This window comes from Neopelma chrysocephalum, unplaced genomic scaffold, assembly GCF_003984885.1.
Source record: "Neopelma chrysocephalum unplaced genomic scaffold, ASM398488v2 Primary Assembly neopelma1_76, whole genome shotgun sequence".
Taxonomy (NCBI): Eukaryota; Metazoa; Chordata; class Aves; order Passeriformes; family Pipridae; genus Neopelma; species Neopelma chrysocephalum.
The window spans coordinates 3,423,319-3,448,258 of record NW_020897737.1 but is presented as its reverse complement, the minus strand read 5'-3'; the positions used below and the strand labels follow the sequence as shown (position 1 = coordinate 3,448,258).

At 40.2% G+C, this 24,940-nt stretch overlaps 2 protein-coding genes across 10 annotated transcripts in view; both read left to right on the top strand.

Moving 5' to 3' along the window:
- BCLAF3 (BCLAF1 and THRAP3 family member 3) overlaps positions 1 to 14,143 on the top strand; it is a 33,281-nt gene extending 19,138 nt beyond the window's left edge. For 4 of the 6 annotated variants that reach the window (XM_027689203.1, XM_027689202.1, XM_027689204.1 and 1 more), the window contains exons 11-13: positions 3,643 to 3,738; positions 8,183 to 8,338; positions 8,475 to 8,831. In XM_027689203.1, coding sequence (XP_027545004.1) covers positions 3,643 to 3,738; positions 8,183 to 8,338; positions 8,475 to 8,531 — 309 coding nt within the window. In that variant the 3' untranslated portion in view covers positions 8,532 to 8,831. Of the gene's footprint in view, positions 1 to 3,642; positions 3,739 to 8,182; positions 8,339 to 8,474; positions 8,832 to 10,102 lie in introns of those variants that run through there. The other 2 variants (XM_027689206.1, XM_027689207.1) reach the window with 2 other exon arrangements.
- A 2,173-nt stretch (positions 14,144 to 16,316) lies between these two features.
- The window catches only part of SH3KBP1 (SH3 domain containing kinase binding protein 1), a 215,870-nt gene continuing 207,246 nt past the window's right edge, over positions 16,317 to 24,940 (top strand). For 2 of the 4 annotated variants that reach the window (XM_027689211.1, XM_027689208.1), the window contains exon 1: positions 16,319 to 16,683. Coding sequence is in view for 2 of the 4 variants with exons in the window: in XM_027689208.1 (XP_027545009.1) it covers positions 16,680 to 16,683 (4 nt within the window). In the remaining 2 variants the exon portion in view is untranslated. Of the gene's footprint in view, positions 16,684 to 24,940 lie in introns of all 4 variants that reach the window. The other 2 variants (XR_003535148.1, XM_027689209.1) reach the window with 2 other exon arrangements.

Genomic DNA, 24,940 nt, shown 5'->3' with positions numbered 1-24,940 from the left:
TGTCTGTGCTGATGTAAATTCAACAATCTCTGTCTTGCCCTTTTAAATTTCAAGTGAGGCTTCATTATCTTCCATCTGTGCTCAACAATACTCATAATTTCACAGCCCTAGTGCAAGAGTACTTCCTCAGGTATTTGTTGGAGCAGAAATTAATACAAGTGAGCTAAAAACACTTTGCTACCACTGTTTTTCTTTCTGTAAAAGAAATATGTATCTAGTGTCATTTCTTCCACATAATGGTGTAACATCTACATGGTAAAATAGAAAGCCTTGTTATGGAGCAGGTAATCTGAGGTGATATTGAATAGCTTGAGAAAAAGAGTACTCTTCTAGTTGTCAGTGGTTGGAAGGGAAGGTCTGAATCTTGTGTAGGTGGTATTGTTACTGAAACAGTGTTTCTCCTCATTATGATAAAAATTCTGGAAAGCACTTATTTTAAATAAAAATGAGGAGCAAATCGCATAATGAGAAGTGTCTGAAATAATGTTCCTGAGGATGGAATGTTAAAGAATGGAATATCTTATATTCGTTGATATTGCATATATGAAACCTAGTTTTCAACAATTAGTCTTTCTTAGGCTATCTTTCTATGGTGTACTTTAATGCTGAAATGGGCAAGACAGTTCTGTTAGGCTCAGTAGAAATAAACTTGTCTATTTTAGAAAATTCCTTCTAAATAAATGTAGTAATTTCCAATTGTTTGTGCTTGTCTAACTTGGGGAACTGGTGAGACTAGTAAAGCTTTATTAATGTGTGCAGTATAATTCTAAAACATTTTCTTTCTTTCTGATGGCTGCAAAATAAAGAGGAGATGAACAAAAATTGTCATTCTTTATACACTGTAACTAATACTCTATGGACAGGGTTCCAGAAGCCCATGAAACTTTTCTGAGGTCCATCAAAAGTAGCTTTTATGTAGTCAATTCTGGAATGTAGCTGTCTTGCAGATACAACAGTGTAAAGGAATGCAAGTTTTTAATGGTAAAAAAATATTACTTACTCCAGACTAAGATTAAAGTTTCTAAAAACAAGTAGTAACTGCTCATTAAGTAATTGTATTGGGTCTGGCTGAGATGGAGTTAATCCTTCCCTCAGCAGCCCTCGCAGTGCTGTGGTTTGCATTGGTAGCCAGGAAGGTGTTGGTGACACAGCAGAGTTTTGGTTACCGGTGGGCAGTGCTCCAAAACATCGAGGGTGCCTCTCCCATATCCCCCCTCACCCACTAGGCTGGGGGTGGGCAAGATCTTGTGGACATAGCCAGGACAGCTGACCCAAACTGACCATATGACATCTACTTAGCAATACAAGCTCAGAGAAAGGAAGGATATATGGGGAAGAATTGATTATTATGACATTTGTCCTGTGGAGCAACCACTGTGGGTACTGAAGCCCTACTTCCTGGGAAGTTGCCTGCTGATGGGAAGTAGAGAATAAATCTGTTTCCCTTTGCTTCTGCTTGCAGTCTTTGCTTTTGCTTTATTGAACTGCCTTCTTGACCTATGAGTTTTTTTTCAAATTTTTTTCTCTTTCCCTGCCCTGCTGAGGAGGGGAATGATAGAGCTGTTTGGTGGGCACGTGGCATCCCAACAAAATCAACCCACCAGAGTAATATAGTATTGCAATAAAAAGGAGGTTAGTTTGAAATAGACAATGAGTTATTGTTAAATGTGCTGAATATTCAGGAAGATTGCATTTTCATATTTAATAGTGAACTGCAAACATGCAGTCTTTAGGAAGTCCTGCACTGCAATAAGGAGTTGTTCCCTTTGGAACAACAATAGCTGTGAAAGCATGACTATTACAAATGCAAGGGATCCTAAAGATGGAATGACTCTTCATGGTCAGCCATGCAGAGGCTGGTTTGCAGACAAGTGGGAAAATAAAAAATTTTAGTTCTCAAAAGGTAACATTTGTGATGTTAATATTCAGTAATTGGGGATTGACCTTAAACTTGAAAAGAACTTATATCTTGAAGGTACAATTGTCTATCTAACCTTTATTGTAAAAAGTGTCTGTCTAGCCTTGTACTCTACTGACAAAAGCAGGATAGCTAAAGAGGGAAGTAGAAAATCAGAACAAATATATATTTTTCTTTTTTTAATTTAAAACCTCTGGTTTAGGAAGTTTCTGAGAAGTAGGTTGCTGTATCTTTGCATCAAGTTATTCTAATGTTTGTGTTTCCATGAGTGTACTTTAGTCTTCAGGAAGGTGAGAATGGGAAAAGCTGTATCCACAGTTAATTAAAGCAAGCTTTGTTTTAATTCCTAGAGGTTTATTTTTAACTGTAACAGGGAATTTGCTTGAATACTTTTTTTCATCTTGATGAATTCCCAGCTTTAAGGAAGAGTGTACTTCAACTGGGAGCTTCCAGCTTGTGTTGCGTGGAAAAAGCTAATTTGATTTTTGTGGAGTGTCTTCGTATTCTTAGAATAAGAAGGGAGCCGCAAGTTTCCTGACATGGTTTTCCCTCTTTAATTTTAATTTTCCATACCTTTTCCTCAGAAAAGCCACTTTGATTACTTTGATTTCACTCCATAAAGTCTTTCTTCCTCTCTTTTTTTGTTCTCTGAATCTCTTCTCGTCAAGGCATTGTAGGAAGCTAAATAGTTGAGTTGTAGATAATATAGTCTAAAACAACAAAGAAAAAAATAAAGCTTAAATTCTGGTTAAAAGTTAACTTGGATTCTGACACCATTCTATTATGTTTATACACACACGCCACGCCTTCAATTAGTAATAGTGTTCCTGGAGAGTTTTGGTAGTTTGCTAGTGGAAAAAAAGTTCTGTGAACAGCAAAATATGCATTTGCATTTGTTATTAGATGTTAGTATATATTAAATATTTCAGGACAATTCTCTTCACTGGCTCTTTTTAAACTATATTCGAAGCTGTTAAAATTTCCTTTGAGAAAATGGAGTTCAACAGCATTGGAATGCCTCTGTGATTATTCAAGAATGGAACATAAACAAAAAAAAAATATTTTGATTGATAGGGGTTCATCAGTAAGTCTGTTCTGTCTGCATTAGGTGACTTTAATGTAGTATATGCCAGTATATGCCAATGATTCTGTAAATATTTATGATCCTATGCAATGATGGAAGAGAATTATATCCTCTGTAATGTAGGTAATGTAATGACAGGTAGCTGTCATAGGGAAAGTTGGAAAAGGGCCAAAATGCACAGGTAGGTCAGCGGCTGGAGTGCTCTGTTTTTAGGCAACCATGGCTGTTTGACTGCAGCTGTTCAGGGTGTTGACACAACAACTTCAATGCCGATTGTCTGTGTGACTTGCTTTTGAAATTGTCTGTCTGTGTTTCTGTGGTGGGCAAGCAATCCTCAGATGCTCTCCTGAAACATAGAGTTAAAAGTAGAATTTTCTAAGTACCAGTGTAACATGATACACAATTGTTTGGTTGCTGTGGAGATGTGCACACTATAACAGGGTGTGCCTCTGCCATCCCTTCAGCCAGCCTGCACTGCAGGCCCCTTGCTCCTGGTACTCTGTTCCTTTAAACGGTGTCATTGTATCAAACGCTACAAGACTGAAAAATGTTGCAATATTTGTTAGGATAACCTGAACGTTTTTTATTTTTCTCTTGAATAATTTAGTAACCTTAAGCTATAACTCTCTTTCCCTACTAGAATTCTTACTATTCTTCAAAACCAAGTGATACTTACCCTCACAGACGCATTAGAGGACACCTTGAACATGCAGGACCCATCAGAAGGCACTTTAAGGTACAGATCAGCATTTATCAGTTGTTTGTACATAAAATGGTGATTGAGCCTGTTGAGTTTAGTAACAGGAGACACACTTTTGAAGGTAATAAATGCCATGCAACATAGTATCATCACAGCCCAATTGTTTCCATTGTTCCAATGGGAGGCTTAGCTTTTAGTAGGTAAGAGGGCTGGCAGTGGATTGAGCAGAGTCGTCCAGTATTGTGTCCATGCAGTTGAAATAAATAAGTTAACTGCAAAGTTGAGAAGGAGAACTGCAGAAATTTGACAGTGACTAGAAAGCTCATCTATCCAAAAAACCAAGCTGCTCAGCTGTCTTTCCTTCACATGACAGAAGCCCAGATTATTTCCAAAGACTGGGAGACATGAGTTTTATTACTTTCAGAATTGTTTTACTAACCTTTTCAAACAGGGATTTCTGGGGAACTGATCTTCTGTGAGTGCCCTGCGTACTGCTAGCTGTGCATAAAAAAGATTGAAGGAACTGAAGTTTTATTCTCAGGGCCTTAAGATGTTAAAGGGGTGGGCAACTACTTTCTGGGGTAGTGCAATGGCTTTCTAATGCCTTTTGATTGCAAAATGTATCCTGGGTTCAGCAGAAAAACAAAACACTTTCTTCCTTTTCTCCTAACAGTGAAATGCTATGTATGGGTCCAGTTAGAGCTGTTTCTGTGAGTCGTATTAATCAAATCTAGAGCAACTTACACTAATTTTCTACCTTAAAATTACCCCTACTTTTTGAATAGGTGTGTTTTCTGGAGTAAAATAATACACAGAGTAGGTAGTCATCTTTCCTGTTTTGTAGATAGTGAAGTCGAAGTAAAATTTTAATGGCTAAGTAGCTGTAATTTTTGGATGAAACTTTGAAAGGAGGGGGGAGTGTTGGTGTGTGTTGTGTGTGGGGTTTTTTTTGATTTCCTCCCTCCCCCCTTCTTGCCCTCCCCCCTAGCTAAACATAAGAACTGTTGGATAAAAAGGCTTTTAGGCTCTGCCATTTACGTGTGCACTGCCAGTCAATCTCAGATAGCTAAGCTAATACTAGCAAAAAAGGCTGTCTTTATTCTGCTGGAGAAAAGTCTTTTTCCAAGCTGAAGTTAACAAGTGTCAGCCTGATATAACTATTTTAACAAGTAAGGACATCATAGCCTCTTGATCAGTATTCCCTCTGTGTTGTCAGCCTCCAGGTGATGGAAGTGTCTTTAGCACTGGCTGCCAGATCTCTTGAGGCAGTGTTGATAGTGGATGCTCCCTTCCTTCAGCCTGCAGTTCTGCTGGAGACTGGACAAGCATGAAACTGTCCATTTAAGTTGTCATCTCACAGATTATACGAATATCGTTGTATCCAATGAGCTGTCCCATGGAGTTTTGATATTTGTAGGGAAAATAGCATATGCACTTGTATTGCAGTTTGCATATTTGTATAGCACTTTTATCATTGCCATGGAAACAGCAGTGCTGATTTCACTTAATTTCATCAACTTTTTTTTACATTTAATTTCCTCCTGTGTAAAGGGGCTTTTCCTTGTCATGCTGTTGGTGAAATTAAGGTGATTTGACTATCTTGTATACTCAGGACTTTCTTGGCTGATTTTTTTTTTAAAAAAACAACAACATACAAACAAAGCCCCACCAAAAAAACACATGGAGAGAATCCTGTTCTCTGCCACCCCAACCTCCTCCCAAAAAATCACACCCCGTTTTTTCTTGATAAATATATAATGGGGGCATTTAAGCTTAGTAAGCAAAAAATGGGGGTTACTTGGAGTATTTTTTAAAAAAAATAAGGTCTTGCTGTATGTTAAACTTTTTGGGAAAGGACAAAAACTGCTGTTCTGAAATATAAAGGATCTGGAGAAGTTTTACAAAATTTAAAAGGTCTTTTTTGTAATGACACTTAGCAATGAATCACTAAGCCAGACTTTGAGTACATGCACAGTGATCTTTAAAACTAAACTGCCTTCACTTTTTAAACACAGTTCAGTGTATTAATGTGGTGTAATATTAATTAATTATGTATGGCTGTGGTGGGTTCACCCCTGCTAGCAGCTAAGCACCACACAGCTGTTGCCCACTCTCCCCTCAGCTCCCTTCCTCTCCCAGCAGCATGGGAGAGAGAATATGGAGAGCAAAAGTGAGACAACTCATGCTGAGATGAAGACAGTTCAACAAGTGAAGAAAAGAGGAAGAAAAAAGTGATGCAAAGGCACTCACCACCTCTCACGAGGTGACTGATACCCAGCTGGTCCCCAAGCAATAGCTGCCTGCTCCAAAACCACCTTCCCTCAGTTTCTGTTGCCAGAGAGGCAACAGGAAGTCGTATGGCATGTGACATCCCTGTGCTCAGCTTGGGCCAGCTGTCCTGGCTGTGTCCCTTCCCAACTTCTTCCCTGGTGTACTTGCCGAGGGGCAGAGTGGGGGGAGAAGAGAAAGTGTTGGTGCTGTGCAGGTACTGCTGGGCAATAACCAAAACACTGGCGTGCTCCCAGTGCAGTTTTAGTCACAAACACAAAACACAGCACCATGCAAGCTGCTGTGAAGAAAACTAACTCCATCCCAGCCAGACTCAATGCAGTGGTATCTATTTGCTCATATAGCTTATTTTAGAGCCTGAGGCTCTTTGTTCATAGGGATTATCATTAGCATTATTTATAAAACAGTCCTTATGTAAAACTAAATGCTACTTTAGCAGACTTTTTTTCTTATTTTTAGACCAGAAGTTACTGATGTTTTCCACACACTTTAGATTACCTTGTTTTGCTCTAAGCTATGTGTGACTGAGGTGCCTGTATATATATCATCTGTTAACTTTGTCTACAGCAGATTCTGTTCTGCATTAATAATACTGCTATTCCCCTCTCTCACCACTTATGGAACATGTAGATACTTGAGTTGAAACATCTAAGCTGTTTGTAATGGAATTTTCACTCTCTTGCAGCTTTTCCCCATCTCTTACTTGTTCTGCTCCTTTGCCTATTGTCATACAAGTGCAGTGGCAGACCACCCCTTTCTAGCTTCTGGAGTCAAAGAGAACCATAGCAGCTGTGGGGGAAAAGGGAACTTTTAACTGTGTTCAGGGCATTAATCCAGCATTAAAAATGCCCTTCCGTTTTCCCTGTGGTAGGCATATACCCACTTAAAACGGGCAAGTGCACATAAATTTTTTATACCTGCCCTTTGATACTCTTCAGGAAAGGCATTGGCATTTAATAGCCTTCTGCAAGTGACCTCCATCAGAGTAACCTTGGAGGAATGATGGGGCCAGCTTCTCAGTTATGTCCTACAAAGTAGGTGGGTGAAGTGACTTGGGAAATAACAAAACCTCTGTTCTTTACATGTACAGTCCTTTCTCAGTTGTTCATTAGCCGTACAGTGGAAAACGCAGTGGAAAAACTGGTACTAAAGTTATGGCAACTTCAGAGCATGTGATTTTTCTTGAAGTGATCCTTACTCTGTCAAAGGAAACCAGTTTTGCCATAGTAATTATGTCATGCTCAGGAAGGGCTATTTCTGCGATATATTTTTTTCTCCTACCCTTCAAAGGTGTTTGTAAAAAGACAAGAATTTATATGGTCAAGAGGTTTCCTCTGATTTTAGTTGAAAAGCCATTGTTTGTTTAAATTTGGATGGGGTGGAGAAACTAAATTTAAAAGATGAAAGTATACATGAATGCTTTATGTCAGGACTGTGCTGGAAAACTTAAAAATGGCAGTACTGCAAAACTATGAGAAATTATGACAGTTTTTCTTACTCTAAAGATTTTTACCACCTATTTTGTTGGAAGTCTGAGTGCTTAGTAATAAAAATCTTTTTCTAACTTTAGCTGCTGTGGTCAGTGTTGATCTTGCTTCTCTCTGTGTATTTATAATGCCATTCACTGTTAAGTCTTTTGCTATCTCTATGGCCTCCACTCCTAGTCTCACACTAGGTTAGTTTACAGTATTCCAGTCTGGGGGTATCAAAGGCGTAGAGCAATGTATGTATGTACGTTCAGACTGTAAGACCTTAAACCGTACAAACAGCATATATACTGACTTCTGTTAGTATCACTCTCTAGGCTCGACACCTGTGCCCACTGCAAGCTTGGCATCACTGAATTTGTTCATGGCAATGAGGTGTTGTCTGAAAGTTTTTTGTTGATAGACTGTGCCTCTCCTTAAAGTTTGAAAAAAACCCCATGTTTAAAGACTGTACAATACATTTGCTTTTTTCCTAAGAGGAAGATAATTTCAGATGTTTTAAACAGTAATGCAGCAGGTCTTCAAGCCAAGTGGTAGCTAATGGTCTGAGGAATAATAAATGGAAGTAAAGGAACAGGGTGTGCACTTCCAAATGCACACTTCTGTCGCTGGGTACTGTAAGTTTTACGTGTGTATAACTGTAAAATGAACTTCTGAGTTTTGGTGCCCTCATTTTGCACATTTTTTTTCCTCCCTTCCCCCAGAGCAACTCTGCAGATGGCCGTTTGCAATCCCATTATAAATCAGGCTTAGTACAGAAGGGTTTATATATTCAGGCTAAGTACCAGCGGTTACGTTCTGTTGGTGTAAGGGGATTTACCACTAATAAATTCAGAGATGGATTTTTGAGGAAAGAAAAGGTAAGTTGGATTAATTATTTTTCTTACTAAGCCATTTATAAAATATGCATATTCATAAAATCCATTTCAATTTTTAAATCCTCATGGAATAACTTGGATAGGATTTTCTGGAATATTTGCTCTTTGTACTTTACAGGCAACCTTGATTGTGTACTCCTGTTTCTTCCATGATTATTCTGTGGAAACGTGCTGAAACTTGCTTTAGGTAACTGCAAATCAGAGGTGGCCTCTGAGATTCTGTGGTTGCCCCTGTTTCAGTATTCTTTTCTTGAACTCAGTTGATTTCTCTTCCTGCTGACAGGACAAGAAAGTAGCCTTCTGTGGAAAAAAAAAATACTCTGTCCTCTTAAGCTATGGTTTTAAATTGAAGTGAAGGGTATTAATTTTTTTAATACAACTGTGTGCTTCCCCTCTTTGTTATGTTACCTTAAATTAATCACGTGCTTTAAAGTGTGCCACCGGTGTGCTGCTCTGAATAAAACATCCTACACTATATAATGTCTCTGTAAAATGGTTTGATAAGCCTAAATTGGAATAGGCATATCTGTTTTATGATGCTTTGATTTTTCAGTGTGTATGTGACAACAATAATGTTGAACTGGAGAAAAACTTTTGAACCATATAAAATGTTACAGCTTTTATGAGGATCAGTAGTTAAAACATTCTAAATCCTGTATTAGAATTGAACAAATATGATCAAAGTAGTATGAAGTTACTGGTGACATCAGAGAGTTGGATTAGATGACCCACACAGCCCCCGTGCAGTTCTGTGTTCCTGTGTGAATTCTTGTTTTGTAATTCTGTGTCCATACAGCTACAAGTAAATACACTTGCATACATAAGAAATTGTAGTTGGATTAGATTTCAGCTCTTAGAGTACAGAGGCACCTTAGAGCACAGGTTCTTACAGCTGTTTTCAAAAAACCTCAAGTTTACAGCCCAGTGCGGGGGGGGAAAGCCAACCAAAAATGTTAAACACACAGAATAAAAAACAAAACAGAAAGAAAACCAGGCACTTGTGACAAGGTAAATGGGTCACTTATTACTGAAGTATACTGGAAAATGCCTCTTATATTTGCATGGGCCCTGACAAGTATTGTCTCTGAAGGCTAAATTGAATTGGAATTAGTCGAAAATAAATATAGAAAGATTACACCCCCCCACCCCAAAAATTATGACTTTGTAAAATGGGTATAGAAGTGTTATAATTTTATTGTAGTGAACTTTCCCCAGTAATTTCCAGTGTTCTTCTATAATTGGCTATTAAGGTTCTTGTCTGGAACGTATAACACATACTTAACACAATCTGGCTACTAGATATTATGATTTGAGTCGCAGAATCATGATGAGTTCTGAATTTTGATTTTTTTTTTTTCTTTTTTAGGCCTGATGAATTTGAGTATGTTTAAGTAAAATAAATGCTGAAGAATAAGTATGACAACCATTTTCCTAACAGCATAATGGTTGCTGGTGGGCTAATTCTTAAAAACCAAAACTGTTCCTCAAACTCTAGCATTTTGCCTGTTGTAACAATTAAAACTTGTCAAGATTTGTTAAAATGGCCTGAACATCTTTATTTCACTTTACTTCATTTGAAATAATAATAGTTGTGCATCCTTTAGGGTACAGTCTTTACAATTGTGCTGTTTCAATCTATAATTGAAAGAATCTTGCATGTTACATACCATAATACAGTACTTATGAAAGTTCAGAGGGTTTTTCTGCTGTTACAAATCGGAAGTAATTATTTTTTTCTCTGTGTAGGGAAATCTAAATGTTGCAACAGAAACCTGAACTGAACTGTGATCCTGAAGTTGAAACAGATAACACAGCAAAGGGAGCATCTGTTCGTTTTTTGACAACTCTGTCAAGACTTAAAATAGGATAAAGGAACTAACGCTGTAACTTTCTTGATTAAAAAATAACTTTATTTTGAATGCTGCAGAACTTTTTTACAGTTTTAATAATTGCTTTTAAAGTACAGTATTCAACTGAAACATCATGGTGTGTACCTTTTAGTTCCTTTGGCATACCAGTCTCAAGTAAGGAAGTCATTGAAGGGAGTCTTATTTATTAAATACTTTTTCTCTCAGCATGTTGTTACAGATGGAACTTGAGTTGTTATACCCAGAAGTTTATATGTTGAAAGTTTATTGCTTATGTAATAATAAAAAGGAAAAAAAAAAGTGCCTGAATTGTTTGGTAATAGCACATTAGCTCAGGATTTTCCAAGTAATGACCTTTTAGGTTGTGCAATAGATTTTACACCTCTGTTCAGCCATTTCCATAAAACAGTATTTTGTATTACTTTAGTTTAATAATATACTTGGGTTTCTGATATGTATGTACATTTGTAAATTGTTAGAATGTTGGGACAACTTTTGGCATTTGATTAAAATGAATGGGAACGGGCAGGTATGTAAAATAATGTAGCAGTAGCTTATAACTGCACTGAAAGCATGCTTGGGTTTGTTAGAGGGTTAGTTGGTCTGTACTCAAAATTATTCTGTCTCATTATGTTTTGGTGTATGAGATTCTTGACCGAGCCACATTTCTCTAATCTTTTTTTGTTATAAATGATTTGGTGATTTCCTGGATTCTGAAATTGGGGCCTGAAGTATTTAATTACAAGAAAAACAAAAAATGTAAGTTGTTGAAAGCATGTCTTTTAGCAAAGCTGTTCATAATTGAAACTGCTTTAAATGCAGATAGCTTGTAATTTTGCCAGTGATTCTCTGAAGTTTACCTTACTGCAATATTGTTGGGCTGAGCACAAAACTCAAATAGCCAGACCTGTTTCATAAGCAGCTATAAACAATATTGTATCTGTTTCCTGTTTATAGCCTTTGCCTTAATGCATAAGCTGTGGTAGGGTTGTGTGTCTGTATTACAGGTTTGTTTGGACTTTTTTCTGATGGTAAGTTAAAGATTCATAAAATGTAGTTTTAAGAGATGTTCTTAAGAAGGAAATTGTTCACAATATCCATAATAAATGCAGGCTAATGTATTTCCATAATTTCAAAGGTGTGTTAGCTGTATAGAATGCAGGCTAGTCTCTGTTGTGGCTAGTAGATCAGAATTCAAATAATGGGTTAGAGGTATGTTCAGGGGAAAGGAAACTTGTTTTTTGAGTGGAAAATCAGGATGTGATTTCTGCATGCTTTTTTTTGTAATGATTTTTTCCACAATGCCTTCAGTAGACAGACTATTTCAAAATGTGGTTATGGCTCAGAACAGCTAAAATGGTGTCACGTAAGATCTTCAGTTCATGGGGTGCACTGCTTAGCGTTCATAGGGAATAAGGCAGGAAGTGTGCAACATTCATTGATGTTATGGTCATTCAACAGTAACAGACGGTTTGTTTCTAAAAAACAGATCTTCAGTTTAAATAACAATCATAAATGATTTAACTAATTTTTCAGTAACCTCACATGCATACACAAAATGGGAAGTGAAAGGTAAGAAATTCCGTGGCCGGATAGAGGCAGGCAACTTTCTGCAGATAAGAAAGTGGTTTTTTACTTATCACTGTCAGTGATGAATCTGGCAGAATCATCCCGTGTAGAGTTACTGGGAGGTGAAAATAAGGAATTGAAACAACAGGTTGAGTCAACCCAAAGCAAATGTGGAGTAGCTGCAGTTCTGATGAGTCTGCTGGCAAGGGAGCACTGCACGTGCCCCACAAATCTGGGCAGGTTTACCCTCAAGCCAACAAGCCTTTCACACAACTTTTGATTGTGCACTGTGAAAGACGTAAGAAGTGAAACCATATATGATAAAGGACGAACTACTGAAGCTGTATCATCTTATTCAACAGGATACTACTGTGTCTGTAAGCTTCCTGCAGTGTTCTTACTAAAGCCTGGAAGTGAACTCATTGTTGAGCAAATGGGAAAAGTGGATACATGAAGAAACTTCTGACATGGCAGTTTTGCTAACACTGCTTGGAAGTAATGCTGAAGTAGTCAGACTTCAGTCAGTTAATGCTGCTTTAACCAGTTTTAAACACGTGACTGACTCCTCTGATTTTGTGCTTTCTTATTTTATCTATGCATGACTAGGTAACTCTAATTTTGTTTTGTACTTTAACAGTTTAGCTTTCTGCTTTATTTCTACAACTGTGACCAACATATTACAAAGAAGTTTGGGGGTTTTTTGACATGTTTGCTGACTTTGATTTCCCCCCCACCCCTCACCTACCCTTCCCCATCTCAAGATGAATGTAATGTGAAATGTAGTTACTGTTTCAGTTGGTTTAGCTTTTATGTAAGGTGTTACTATTTGCTCAAATCACATTCTTGACTGATAACTTCAGTAATTTGGGATTCTGTCATGATGAAACTTCCTAAATTTTATAAAATGCGTACAGAAATGTATGAATTTTATAAAAATTCATGGCTTAGATGCTGGAGGCATCTACTCTATATCTAGTGTGAGACATTGCTGTGTAGATTTATCTTTGTGAATTACAGGGGCCTGTGTCTACATACTTATAGCCAAATCAGATTATTTATTCTTTTAGCACAGAAAATTCTGTTGAACTGGAAATACAGTGTTTGGTTGAGAGCAATGTACTGAAGTTACTGATTGGGTTGTGAAGACACAGGAAAAAATGTTAAGTAGAAGAAAGGTCAATTTACTTGAATAACTTGGTGCCTTTCTGTATTGTGACTGCATTGTAGAAAACACCTGTACAAAGACTTAACTGAAATCCTGATCATTGCATTCTTTCTAATGGGAGCATGGACTGATAACAGTTCTTGTTAAAATAACTGTTTACTTTAAGTGTGTAAGCCTCAGTAGGAAAACAGTGGCTCTTTTATTAGTAAAGTCACTGCATTTGCATTGGAAGGGCAAGTTGAAAATGTGATTGTCTTAAGAGCTTTCTAGTTTTCTGTTTTATACTTTGAAAATACAAATGTGAATTGCCTTTGTTTAGCTTGAAATGGCTGTTAAATGCTCATGTCATTCTCAGTTGTTCACATGTGAAATTGTTTTTTTTAATTGCTATCCAAAATGCAATGGGTTTAATATGACTAGAGTCTTCCTACTAAATGTCTGAAATACTGAGTGGCTATGATGTTAGCAATTACATTGCTGATCCATTTAATCTCTGCATAAGTTGGTTAGAATTGTTACTTTAAACTTTGTGATGATTGGGTTCACAAGGTTCACAAAATTCTGGGTCTAGTAAGAAACAACACATTGCAAGGCTTCTACAAGCCTGCCTTAACTCTAATAATTACTTACATGTTTAAAATTGTTTTACCTGATGGATTTAGATGGTCTTGAGACCTGAGCATAATTGTCTCAACTCAGGTAACTGATAGAGGTTGGGAAGAAATTCAGCTGATCGATCGCCTGTTGTGTAAGTTTTTACCTGCTGCCTTCTTCCCTAGGGCCTCAGGGTGAAATGCTGAGTTTTGTTTAAATGAACTTGGTTGCTTTAAAGACAGAAAAAAATCCCAAGATAACACTGTTGTGGCATTAAAAAAGGCAGTTCTCAAAACTTTCTTGTTATGCATCGGAAGGTCATTTTCTGCCATGTCTTGGCAGTGGATAGTTAGAATTGCTTGGAGAAGATGATAAAAATCATAACAGAGACTGATTTCTCAGTATTTACCTTAGATTGTAAATGGAGGGTGTTCTTTAATTTCTTTGCTTTCTGAAAGAAAAGCTTTTCCCATGCTGCGTTAGAAACATCCCTCTTGCCTTTCTTTAAGCATCTGAACAGCAATCTACAATGTTCTTCATGGGAGAGCCCTCTTAAAAGACTTCAGACTTGCATCCTAATGAATCTGGGGGAAAAAAAAAGGATGTTTCTGCACATAACTGACCCTTGACAGATGTCATTCCATTGCTGCAGGATTTGAAGATAAGGAAGTTCTTCAGCCTCCTTATGAAGGAAAGAACTAATAAAAGCCATTTCAAGATCTCTGAAAACCTCCTTGTAACACTTGACTCCTTAACAGACCTTAAGGATAGTCATGAACATTTGTTCTGCTTCAAGCTTTGTGTGCATAAATTTTCAGTGTTAAGATCAGAGAAACCTGTTGTCATAACACCTGCCCCTTCCTTCTGTGCCTGATGGTTTTTGTTGTTGGAGGGCTTTTGAGTAGGTATTTAGCCACGTGGTTTAGTAGCTCTGTGCTGCCTGCCACTTTAATACAGTTTTCTTCTGCTCACTCTTCATTCCTCTGAATTTTGTCTAAGTCTAAATCTCATGTTGTCTTAATACTTCATTTTCTGTAAATAATGTAGTAGATGGCTTTCATTTTGTGACTGGCTTCTCTTATGTCTTTATTATTGAGGGGAAGAGACAGGGTGTAAACAGTTGTTGTTTAAGTACGTTCTTCATGGAATAAAAAATGCCTCATTGTTTTGTTTTAAGAATAGCAGGAATTTTTTGCCCCCAGTTGAATGAGGGGAACTAATGTCCACTTCTAAGGAGTAGATTGTTGGCGTTATTTATACTGTAGTTTCACAAAGACTGTCTAAGGTGTGTATGTGCACATGTATGTACACATGCAAACACACTGTTAGAAGCCTTTAATGTAATTATTTCTAAATGTGGATAAGAAACGACACTTTTGAACTACTGAAGCTGGAGTTAAATGCAAATGCAGTTTAAGTCTGTAGTCTTTGAGTCCACAAAGGTGCTTTTGACAATGTTATCCCATATCTAAAAGCCTCATTCATAAGTATATATAGTAAGATGTAGGTATGTTTATATGTATGTTTAACATAGTTTATATAAAATAAATGTAAATTTTGTTTCTACAGACAATAAATGTTTTCACGAAATTTTTACTTATAAATAATTAAGTGATTTGATTCAGTAGTTATTAATGTTTGTTGTCATTTTCAGGGTAAAAAACCCCAATTTTTTTCAAAATAAATTCTGTGGTGCAGGGAGTGGAGAAGTGCAAAAATGTATCCTTTACGTTAGTGGCCGTTTTCTGTCTTCATACACAAATTACTATCTAAGGTTAGAACGGGATTTTTTTGCTTAACCTTTCATTAATAGTCAAGGTGCTAATGCTGTAAAATGTTATCTATACTTTATCTTTTATGCCAGATTTTTTTTTTAATCTGCACTTCTCCTCTGCTACTACTGTAGTTTTTTCCAAGGGTAAAGACGTGTGAGAAGAGGTGCCTGTGCAGAAGCCTCCCCCCCTCACGCGGTGCCTTTCTGTGCAAACATGTCATTGATGTGTGCACAGTTACTGCTCTCCCTTTCCTTCAGTGTTACTGGAGCAGGGGCTTCTCATCTCCCTGCAGTAAGAACAATCAGTGCTCCTGTGCGCCTCTCCTCTTTTTAGTGAAACATCAACACCACCGTACGTGCACTCTTCTTTAATCTTTTTGTCTTTTCTTCCTTCTTTCCTTCCTTCCCTGCCGACCTCTAAAGCCAAAGCTGTGAGGATGTGGAGGAAGGCAGACTCTCCCCCTCCCGTCCCCTTCTCTCAGGGGCAGGGCCTCCTCACTCGCGGAGGTGCCGGCGCGTGTCCCTGAAGGCAGAGCCCCGGCGACAGGACCGGGCACGGCTCCTGGGGGGCCGTGCGCGGACGGGGCAGGTGGGTGCCAGGAATCCCAGGTACCGCCCGTCCCGCCGCTTAGGAGCGCCCTCTATCCTCCCCCAGCGCCCACATAGGGCGAGCCCCTGCCCCTCCCCGTGCCCGGCCGACAAGTCCTGGCCGGAGAGGGAAGGTACCACCCCCTTCCCCGCCGCTCCCTGCCGCCCCTGCCCCCGCCGGGACCGCGGCCCCGCTCCCTCCCCCGCTCCCCGCCCTCCTTCCCCCGCCGCTCCAGCTCCCGCCGGCCCGAGGCGGCGCAGCGGCTCTGGCGCAGTCTCGCGACACTTCCCGCAGCGCGGAGCCGGAGCGGCCGCTCGCCCCGGCAGCAGCAGCAGCAGCAGCAGCGGCGGTCGCTGCCCGCGCTCAGAGCCCGAGCCGCTCCCGCGCCCTCGCACCGCCCGCCCGGCTCGGCGACCCTCGGCTCGAGCCCCTCCAGGCGCGTTCTCCCTGGACTGCTCTGCCCGGCGGCAGCGGGGCCCCAGGTGGCTGCAGGAGGTGAAGGCTGAGCCCGTTCTCTCGCCTGATTTCTGTATATTTTGTTTTCCTCGCACACGCCGAGGGAGCCGCGGCGCTGCCCGCAGGATGCAGCCCGGCTGCGGCGGGTGCTGAGCGCGGCGGCCGCCGGAGGAGGGAGCGGCTCTGTCAGCGCCTCCGCTCCGCGCGGCGGCGGCTCGGGCGGTCCCTCGCCCCCTGCCTTCGCCGTGGCCACCCGCCCCAAACTTTCAGCCTGTTCTCTCTGCCAGGCGAAGCCCAGCTCGACATAAATGGGTGAGTCCAGGCCGCCGGGGTGGCAGTGCCGCGGGCCGGCCGGGGCTCCCGGCGGGCGGGTGGGGTGCGGGTGCAGCTGGGGGCGGCAGGAGGGAGGTGGCCGCCCCCGGCCTCCGCTTCTTCGGCTCACGGCTTTTAACTTCTCCCCTCCCCCGGCCGAGGCAATAATTGCTTTCATGTGACAGGCGGAGAGGTCGGGGTTGGCGGCGGCGGGGCGCCCCTCGGTGCTGCCGCGGTGGGTGATCCTGCGCGGGGCTGACACGGTTACGAGCCCTTCCGTGAACCGGCTGCGCGGCCTCGCCACCTTCCCGCCGGGCACAGCTCTCCCCGGCCATCTGGGATGTGGTGGCGCCGGGCCGGGCGGAGAGAAGAGGGACCTCCGCCCCGGGCGCGCACGTTGCGCTCCGAGGGGCTGCGGCGAGGAGAGCTGCGGGGGACGCGGGGCTGTGCCGGGCTGACCCGCACGGCCAGCACCGCCCCGCCGGGCGGGGGCGGCCGCCGGGGCCGCGGCACGGGGTCGTTGGAGCTGCGGGGGGCGGCCGCGCTCGGCAGCCGCTGCCCGTGAGGTGTCACCCGCGGACTTCGGGAAGAGGCTGCGCTGGATGCCCGGCCCGGGGTGGGCAGCGCCCGTTACCTGTGCGGGGCGGGAGGATGCGGGATGAATTGTCCCATTATGCGGGGCGAGGCGGCAGCGGTGCCTGGCGCGGGCTCACCGAGCGATGCGCCCCGGGGCGTCGCTGGAGCGCCGCTGCCCGCGGCTCCCTCTGCCCAGCGCGGTGCCCGGCGGAAAATGACGGATAGCAGGGAACAAAAGAAGCCAGCAGCTGTTGGTAGGCAGCCCTGGTGCACCCACCGGCCGGCGTCTGGAGGCAGCGGCGGACGGTGCTCCGGAAGAGCGGCGTTTGGGTGTCCCCAGGCCGCCCGCTTCGCGCACGGCAGCGGAAATGCTGCTGGACTGTGGGGGAACCTGAGAGCAGCATCACCGAAACCACTGAATATCATGCGTTACGTGGGAAGACATTTTACACAATTTTACCTGTTGTAATACAGTGACGTAGGGAATATAGTAGGAAATAAATCATCCCTTTGTTCTTTGAGGGATTAGTTTGAGGAGTACTATCGGAGCGATGCTCAGCTGGTCTACCTGCGTGTTACAGGATTAAGCACTAGCTTCTCACTATCGACTTTCAGTTAGTTCTGCCGTTCAGGCTGAAATGCGTTCATCCCTATGCAGCTCATTCAGCTTTATTGATCCGGGTGAACTCCGGTGCTGCTGGCAGTAGGCCGGCATCCCAGACCGACACGTTTAACTGGGGGCATTGGAGAAGACTCTGTTAGGGTTGGTTTGCCTGCTCGCTGACACAGCTCTCAACTTCTGTCTTCTGTCACAACAGATAAGATTTTAAATATAGTGCTGTATTGAGGTGTAGGATTTGGAACTGCTGAATGGAACAAAATCTGTATCCAGTAGGGCAAGTCATGGGAAATATTTTTTAATATTATTTTTGTTTTCTTATACTCTCCCTGTGCATTTATTTTTTACTGACTTTGTATTGTGTTGCAGTAAGACTTGTCTAATTTCTGTTTAATCTGTAGTCCAAATATTAGTCTTTTTTAGGTTCATGGTGAAAAAGATTAAGGAAAGCAATAAAGGACCAGTGAAGTAACTTGCATTGATAGAGGTCTAGAAAGGTTTTTGAACTCTGTAACTTGGTAGCAAAGGCCATATTTTTTCTTTTTACCCACCCATCCTTCCCCTGGGCTGTGATCCTGCGTGTTGGTTTCTTTAAAGCTCATTTGGATGATGACTTTCCCAAATCATCGCGATTCAGTCTGATGTTTCTTTGCAAAATGGGAGTGGAAGGAAGGTAGATACGGGTTCATTGTTGTTCATATCTTTAAATGGTAAGTGATTCTTGTAGTTTAAAAACAAATAGAGAAATTGCTCAAGGAAATGAAGTTATGAGTATAATTTCTAGGAGATATCAAATGAAAACAGTTTTATTAAAAGCATTTTAAACATAGCATTTTTGAAAGATGTCTTAGATGCTGATTAGAATAGGTGAATTCTTTGTGTACTATACTGTTAAGATTCTTAAAGTTTTATTTTTAAATTACCTGTGTGCCCTGCATTTTAACCATTTGTATTTTCTGTGTGGCACTGCAGAGTGTTATTAGGCCAACACTGTGTATGTGTATGTATGTATGTTATATGTACCTTTATATTAATCCAGTGTGGGGACCCAAGATTTTTTACAGCACACGCCCCAAACCTTATAAGAAATACTTTGCTTAACTGATGTTTTATGAGCTCTTCTATGACATTAGAGGTAGAGTGCCTTAAAATGAATTCATTTGCACTCAAAATGCACTTGCCAGGAGAGTTGAGTGAAATAATGGTGTTTTCTGCAACATAAAAGGGGAAGATAAGGCAAAGACCTTAAAGGTAATCATGAATACAGTGGAACAAGCTTGGTCCCTCTCCTTAAATGTCTGAGAAATGAAGAGGTGGTGTTTTGTGGGGAGGTTGTTTGTTTGTTGTTGCCTTTGGGTTGGGTTTGTTTTGTTATGTTTTTATTTTGACACTACTTAGACTTGCATGTGATCAGGGAACTCCTGAGTCTCATTTGCAAGAGCTCAGTGCGCCCACACATCAGACTGTCCTCCTGAAGTTCAAGGTGCAGGAAACAAAGGAGGTATGGTAGATCCTTGGGGAAAACCTGGTTTGAAATGTCCTGCTTATCAAATTTAGAAAATGCAAGAGTACAAGTCTGATTTTAGAGAGCAGCATTTACCTGCCATCATCACCAAGCAACTGTGCAACTCCTTGTGTCATTTGGGACACACCTTCCAGCTTCTGCAGTAGAAGAAGGAAAATCCTTTCTTGTGCTATGCAGTCTTTGCTCATGTTCAAAGCACAGGCAGTTCAGTGGATTAAATGAGGTATGGGACCTGTATAATAATGCTGCTATGAAGCTAAGCAGTTGAAGCCTTCGTCATAGTGCTTAAACACCTTTTTCATCAGTATTTTTTCATCTTGATATTTTTAAGGTGTTGTTAAAGCTATCCTGTTGGGAAAGGGAGAGGAAATGTTGCTGTTGTTTATGTGAAATCACATCGATCACCTCTGCTCTCACCATAGTTGGGAGCTTGGATCCAGAGGCAGTCTTGTGCCCTTAGAACCATTTAGATCACTCATACTGGCAGACAGCTGTTGTCTGCATGGTTTTGTATTAGTAGTTGAGAAAGGTGCTTTTTTGTTGAAGACTACAGCTTGTTTGTACACAGCAAAGGAATGTTACACCAAGAAGTAAAGTAATCAAAAAATTTGGTCTATGTGAGAGTCTGATTATTCTGTACCAGTTGCAATCTCTTTTCCTGTTTTTCATCTTTCTTAATTTTATTTTTTTTCCTGCCCTCAACTTTTCCCCCCTCTCTGCTTCTCTTTACACTATTGAAAGATGCCACTTCCTTCTCCTTCCTCTCTCTTATCTTCATCCTCCTTCCTCTGTCTTATCAGAGTGCTCTGAGGACATTTCCTGCATGTGAGGCCACACTGACCTCCAGCAGCCAGAGCTGTGCTTGCATCAGAACTTCTTCTAGGTGTCACTTGGAGAGTGCTCACTGCAGCAGGAGCCCTGGAGAGTGTACCTGGTAAACTCCAGCACCTCTACACTCCCGTCTAAAATGAAGCATTTTTGGGTCCTGAGCTTAGCAGAAGTTGTATATATCACACACAGAAGGTGGTGGGTGTGTCTGTGCCCTCTCCAAAATGGTGGAGATTTTGGAACCTTTTAGTAAAGTAGCTGTAAGATTTTTTTAAAAATAGAAATAATATTTGTCATTCTTGTCATCCTTGAAAGCAGTTGAACAGTTTCAGCTGAATAAAGAAAAGTCATAAGAAAGATGATTAACATGATCTTTTTCACTTTGATTTTTTTTTTTAAATAAGGTTTTAAGCAGCTGTAAAGTGGCTTCATAGAGGAACTGTTGTGTAAAAATCCTCCCCAGTCTGTAAAAAGTCTTATTTCTCCTCCTCATCTGAGGTGTTAGTAATTTTAATTCTCTGGTGGTCATTGGTAGATTTGTTTTTCAAGAGAAGACAATTGCATTGGAGATGTTCAGGATCAGATTTCCAGTTCTTTGGTGACAGTATACAGGCTGTGAATGTCTTATGGCCTGAGTTCCAGTGGAATTTTCATAAACTATTGTACAATATTTTCAGTAACCTATATGAAATTTCATTAAAAAAATAGCTGGCACGAAGCTTTTTTTTCCCCTAGAAATCAAGAGATAATAATATTTCTGCCATAAAAGGTTGCGAGAGCTGCCTTCTAAATGAATCAAGGTAGGGGTTTGAAATAGAGAAATGTAAAATATTTAAATATGTGTGTATATGTAAAAGAATATGAAAAAATTTTGATTTTGAGGTCTTTTTTGGATGTTGGTATCTCTTCTGCTTGCCCCTTTCAAGTAGCTCTTCTTTTCTCAGACTCTTCATTATAGTTGTTTTTTTTATATTAACTGTTGCTTTTAGCTCAAAAAGTGTGATAAAGAAAAGAATACTTAAAATAGATGGTTTCTTAAAACAGCAGAATTCTTGATTGTTTTTGTGCTAATCTAAATCTCTACATAATCTGTAGAAAATTAAGGTACAGCTACTAGAAAAGGTTTTTTTTTCTGCCGGGGTTTAAGGAAGTAATGTAATGAACATGCAATAAAAATAATGTAATGTAATAAAGCACTTTATTGAAAAGCAGTTTTATTTTTATATTAATGCTGAGTGCACACACTGTTTAAACTGCTACTAATGCAATATATATAATTTATCACAATTTATCTATGATATTGTTCGGATTGCTTCTTTTGTAATTGTTATTTACTGGATATTAGAGGATGTTTTTAAGAATACTACTGAAATTCACATAGGAGATCAGTGTTGACCTTGTAGATAATGCATTGACTCCTTCTCCACTTGAAGAGGAAGGGACTCGTGTGTTAAGAGGAGAAAAAGGAGAGCTTGGTAACGTGAAATGAGCAGCTGAAATTTCAGGTCTTATATGTTAGAGGTCACTGAAGTGCTGCAAGCAGGTTAAGCCCTGATGAGATCAAAGGAGGGAAAACAGTCACAGAGATGGTATCAGTTGTTTTGCTCTGATACTGCTGGTATAGAGCAAGCTCATTAAAAAGTATGATGGATTTTATATGGTTCCTATCTGTGTAGTTTTTAAAATCCGGACCAGGGAACGGATATTTTCCCTTGATGCAAAAGCAGGAAGTAGCTGTAGGGCATATCTGTGTTCTGTACACTGAGGAATGATGAAAGAATATATTAGGGGGAGGGGAATGAGAGAGGAGGTGAGTATCAAGATTCAGTAATTCAGCTAATGTAAAAGTAATTGCTGTCAGTCTGCTTCACACTGAGAGGAAACACAATAAATTTTGAAGTCCCTATGTGTGAGAGAATATGCAGTTAAGTATTCATGGATTGTATTAGCAAATGAAGTTCACTTCCCCCTCCTTTTTATTTTTGATAATTGAGAAGCATCAGTAGAAACCAGCTTTTTGGAATGCAGTGGTAGGGTCCACATAAAAGCTGCATGGTGAGATGACTGTTGCAAGGTCTTGGCTGTGATTTGTTTCTAACATAACTTTGCCTTAAAAAAAGAAGCATCCTGCAGGATGAGCAATGGAAGGGGAAAGGATGTCTTTGTTCTCAGTCTTGTAGCAGTTTGTATTCCAGTGGGGATGTTGCTGAGAATTTGTGCTTCTGATTTAGGATGAAGAGTTGTGTAGAGTTGTGGATCACAAATGATGTCTGTGCTGATACAACTCTCTTCAGCAACAAGGATAACGTAGTATGGAAAGCTGAGCAGTTAAACAAGGAAAATATCCTGAACTTCTGATTAATCTGTAGTGTCAGTATAAAGAGGTGCCTTTTGAACTCTGCCTTTGAATTTCATTAGTATTGTATAGAAGGAAAAAGTTCCTCTTTATCTCTCTCTCTCTCTCTTTCATACTGTGTAGCTAAATCACTTCTGACAATTGAAACCAGCTCACACCAAAACCAGTGTAAGTCTATTCATTTGTTTGAAGATCAAAGTCAGTATTGGTGCACAGCTCCCCAGGGAACTAATGCTTTTTCAAAAATGTCAATATAGATTTGTTGCATGTGTTGCAAGTCAGGGCCCAACTAGACTAGATGATCTTTAAAGGTCCCTCCCAACCCAAATCATTCAAAATGATCCATCAATATTTAATTAGCTTTCATTGGTCACACTGCTCATATTTAAAAATTAAGTGTTTTATGTCCTACAAGTAATTTGTAATAAATGAATTTGCAACTTACATTAAAAAAACCCCAACCAACCCAAAACAAACAAAAAACCCCACCCCAGCAAAGTAGGAATCCCCATGACATGTGTCCTCAGCTTGTAGTTTCTAGGAATTTGCTTGTTAATTTATAAAGCAACACACTGATGTTCTTTATTGATAACAAGGTCTCAAAACAAACACACATAAAAGTCACTTCGGGGTGTTTTCCTGCTTGTTTTAATTTGGGTTTGTGGGAAGAACTTCATGGAGGTCAGTGCAACTACTGGTACTGGTCCATGCTATATTGACTGCCTGTGTCAGCCTGACTGTCTTTGCATGTAGTCTTTCTGGATAGCTAGAATTATAAAGGTTTTAGTTAAAGGTAGAAGTATTGGAGTATAAGTGTACATATACAGAACATTTCATTTTTGAGCCAGTTGTAATACTATTCTTTGGAACTCTCATCTCAGGTTTGGATCAAATATGTCCTCTATCTGTGGTTGCTGATTCATCCTTACCACTGGGAAGAAACATTTTTAATACTCTGGTAACTTGGCAGAATGGATCTTTGTTTTTTTCTTTTCTGATAGATTTGTGCAGCATTGAAAATTTGCTGTCCTTGTGACGAATATAAAACTGGCAAGCAGCAAAACCTCAGCTTAATTTTTCAGTGTTTTTCTCATTCCTGCTGTTCTTTCTATGAGGTCTCACTGAGCTCTTATTGAGCCGTTAGTGCTCCTCTGTCTATTTCTATTTCCCACTGTCAGAAATTCCAAAGATACCTTTATTTTGGGGTTTCACTATGGCAAGGTTTAAAAAACTTTTTGCTGTTAAATTTGGACCAAAGAAGTGTTTTAGCTTTGGCCTTATGGTTCCAAATGTGAGGATTAATGACTTTGGAAGAGTGGTGATGGTTATTTATAAATAATATTTGAATGTTTTATGTATGAAGATTGACTACCAAGTTTTTTTTTCCATCAGCTGTGTCTTAGGAATGTGTCTTTATTGTCATTAACAGCTTTATGGAAAAATATCCTATCAAAACCTTCCAGTCTAGATAAGACCATCTTATTTTCTTGTGAAATAATCTGTTACTACATTTCATGATTCTATTACATTTCATTGAGATTGGAGAACTGAGGTGTTTGCTGAATGCAGATATCCAACTTTCCTGCTTAAACTATCAAATTTAAAAAAAACTCTAAAACCTACACAAGTAGCCAAAATCCCTTAAACAACTCCTACCAAAAAAATCCAAACCCTGGAAGAACCTGACTTTGCTCCCCTCATCTTCTAAATGACTGGGCGATGAGAGGGGAAGGGAAGGAGAAATGAGTGCAGAGAGTGAAATCCTTTCAGTAAAGGCTGAGCTTGAGAAGCCTTGCCTTGGGTGCACGATCAAGCACTTTGTGACAATGGGTACTCCTGAACATCTGAGAGTGAGCAGAAATACTTCCAGGAAGGGTGCGGTCCTACTAATTGGGAAAAGAAAATTGCTCCGTGTGAAGGCAGGCCTGGTAGCAAGAAATGCTTGCAACTTCACTTGCTGATATAATGGAAAATAAATTCTAGTTTCAGAAGAGTACACAAATATGTCTACAAATTTATGAATCCTCATGATATTAAAGATTTTCTTCCTTAATGGCCTGAGCCATGCCTTATGATTTGATTTCAGTTTTCGTTCACAGAAGCGTCAGGCTGCCAGCAGTTGTGAAGAACATTGGCTTGGTAGCTTACAAGATTTGCTTTTTATATATATTTATTTTTAGATTGCCTGTGGGAAAGAAAAGGTTAATCACTGTGTAATCTTGACATCTAGATTTGGTTCAGATTAAAGTATAGATGGTGAAGTAAAACAGTTTAAACCCTCTTCAACAGGTAGATTTGAATTTTGATACACTTCTGTGTTCTTGTTGCATTTTTGTTTAATGAAAAAAGTAAC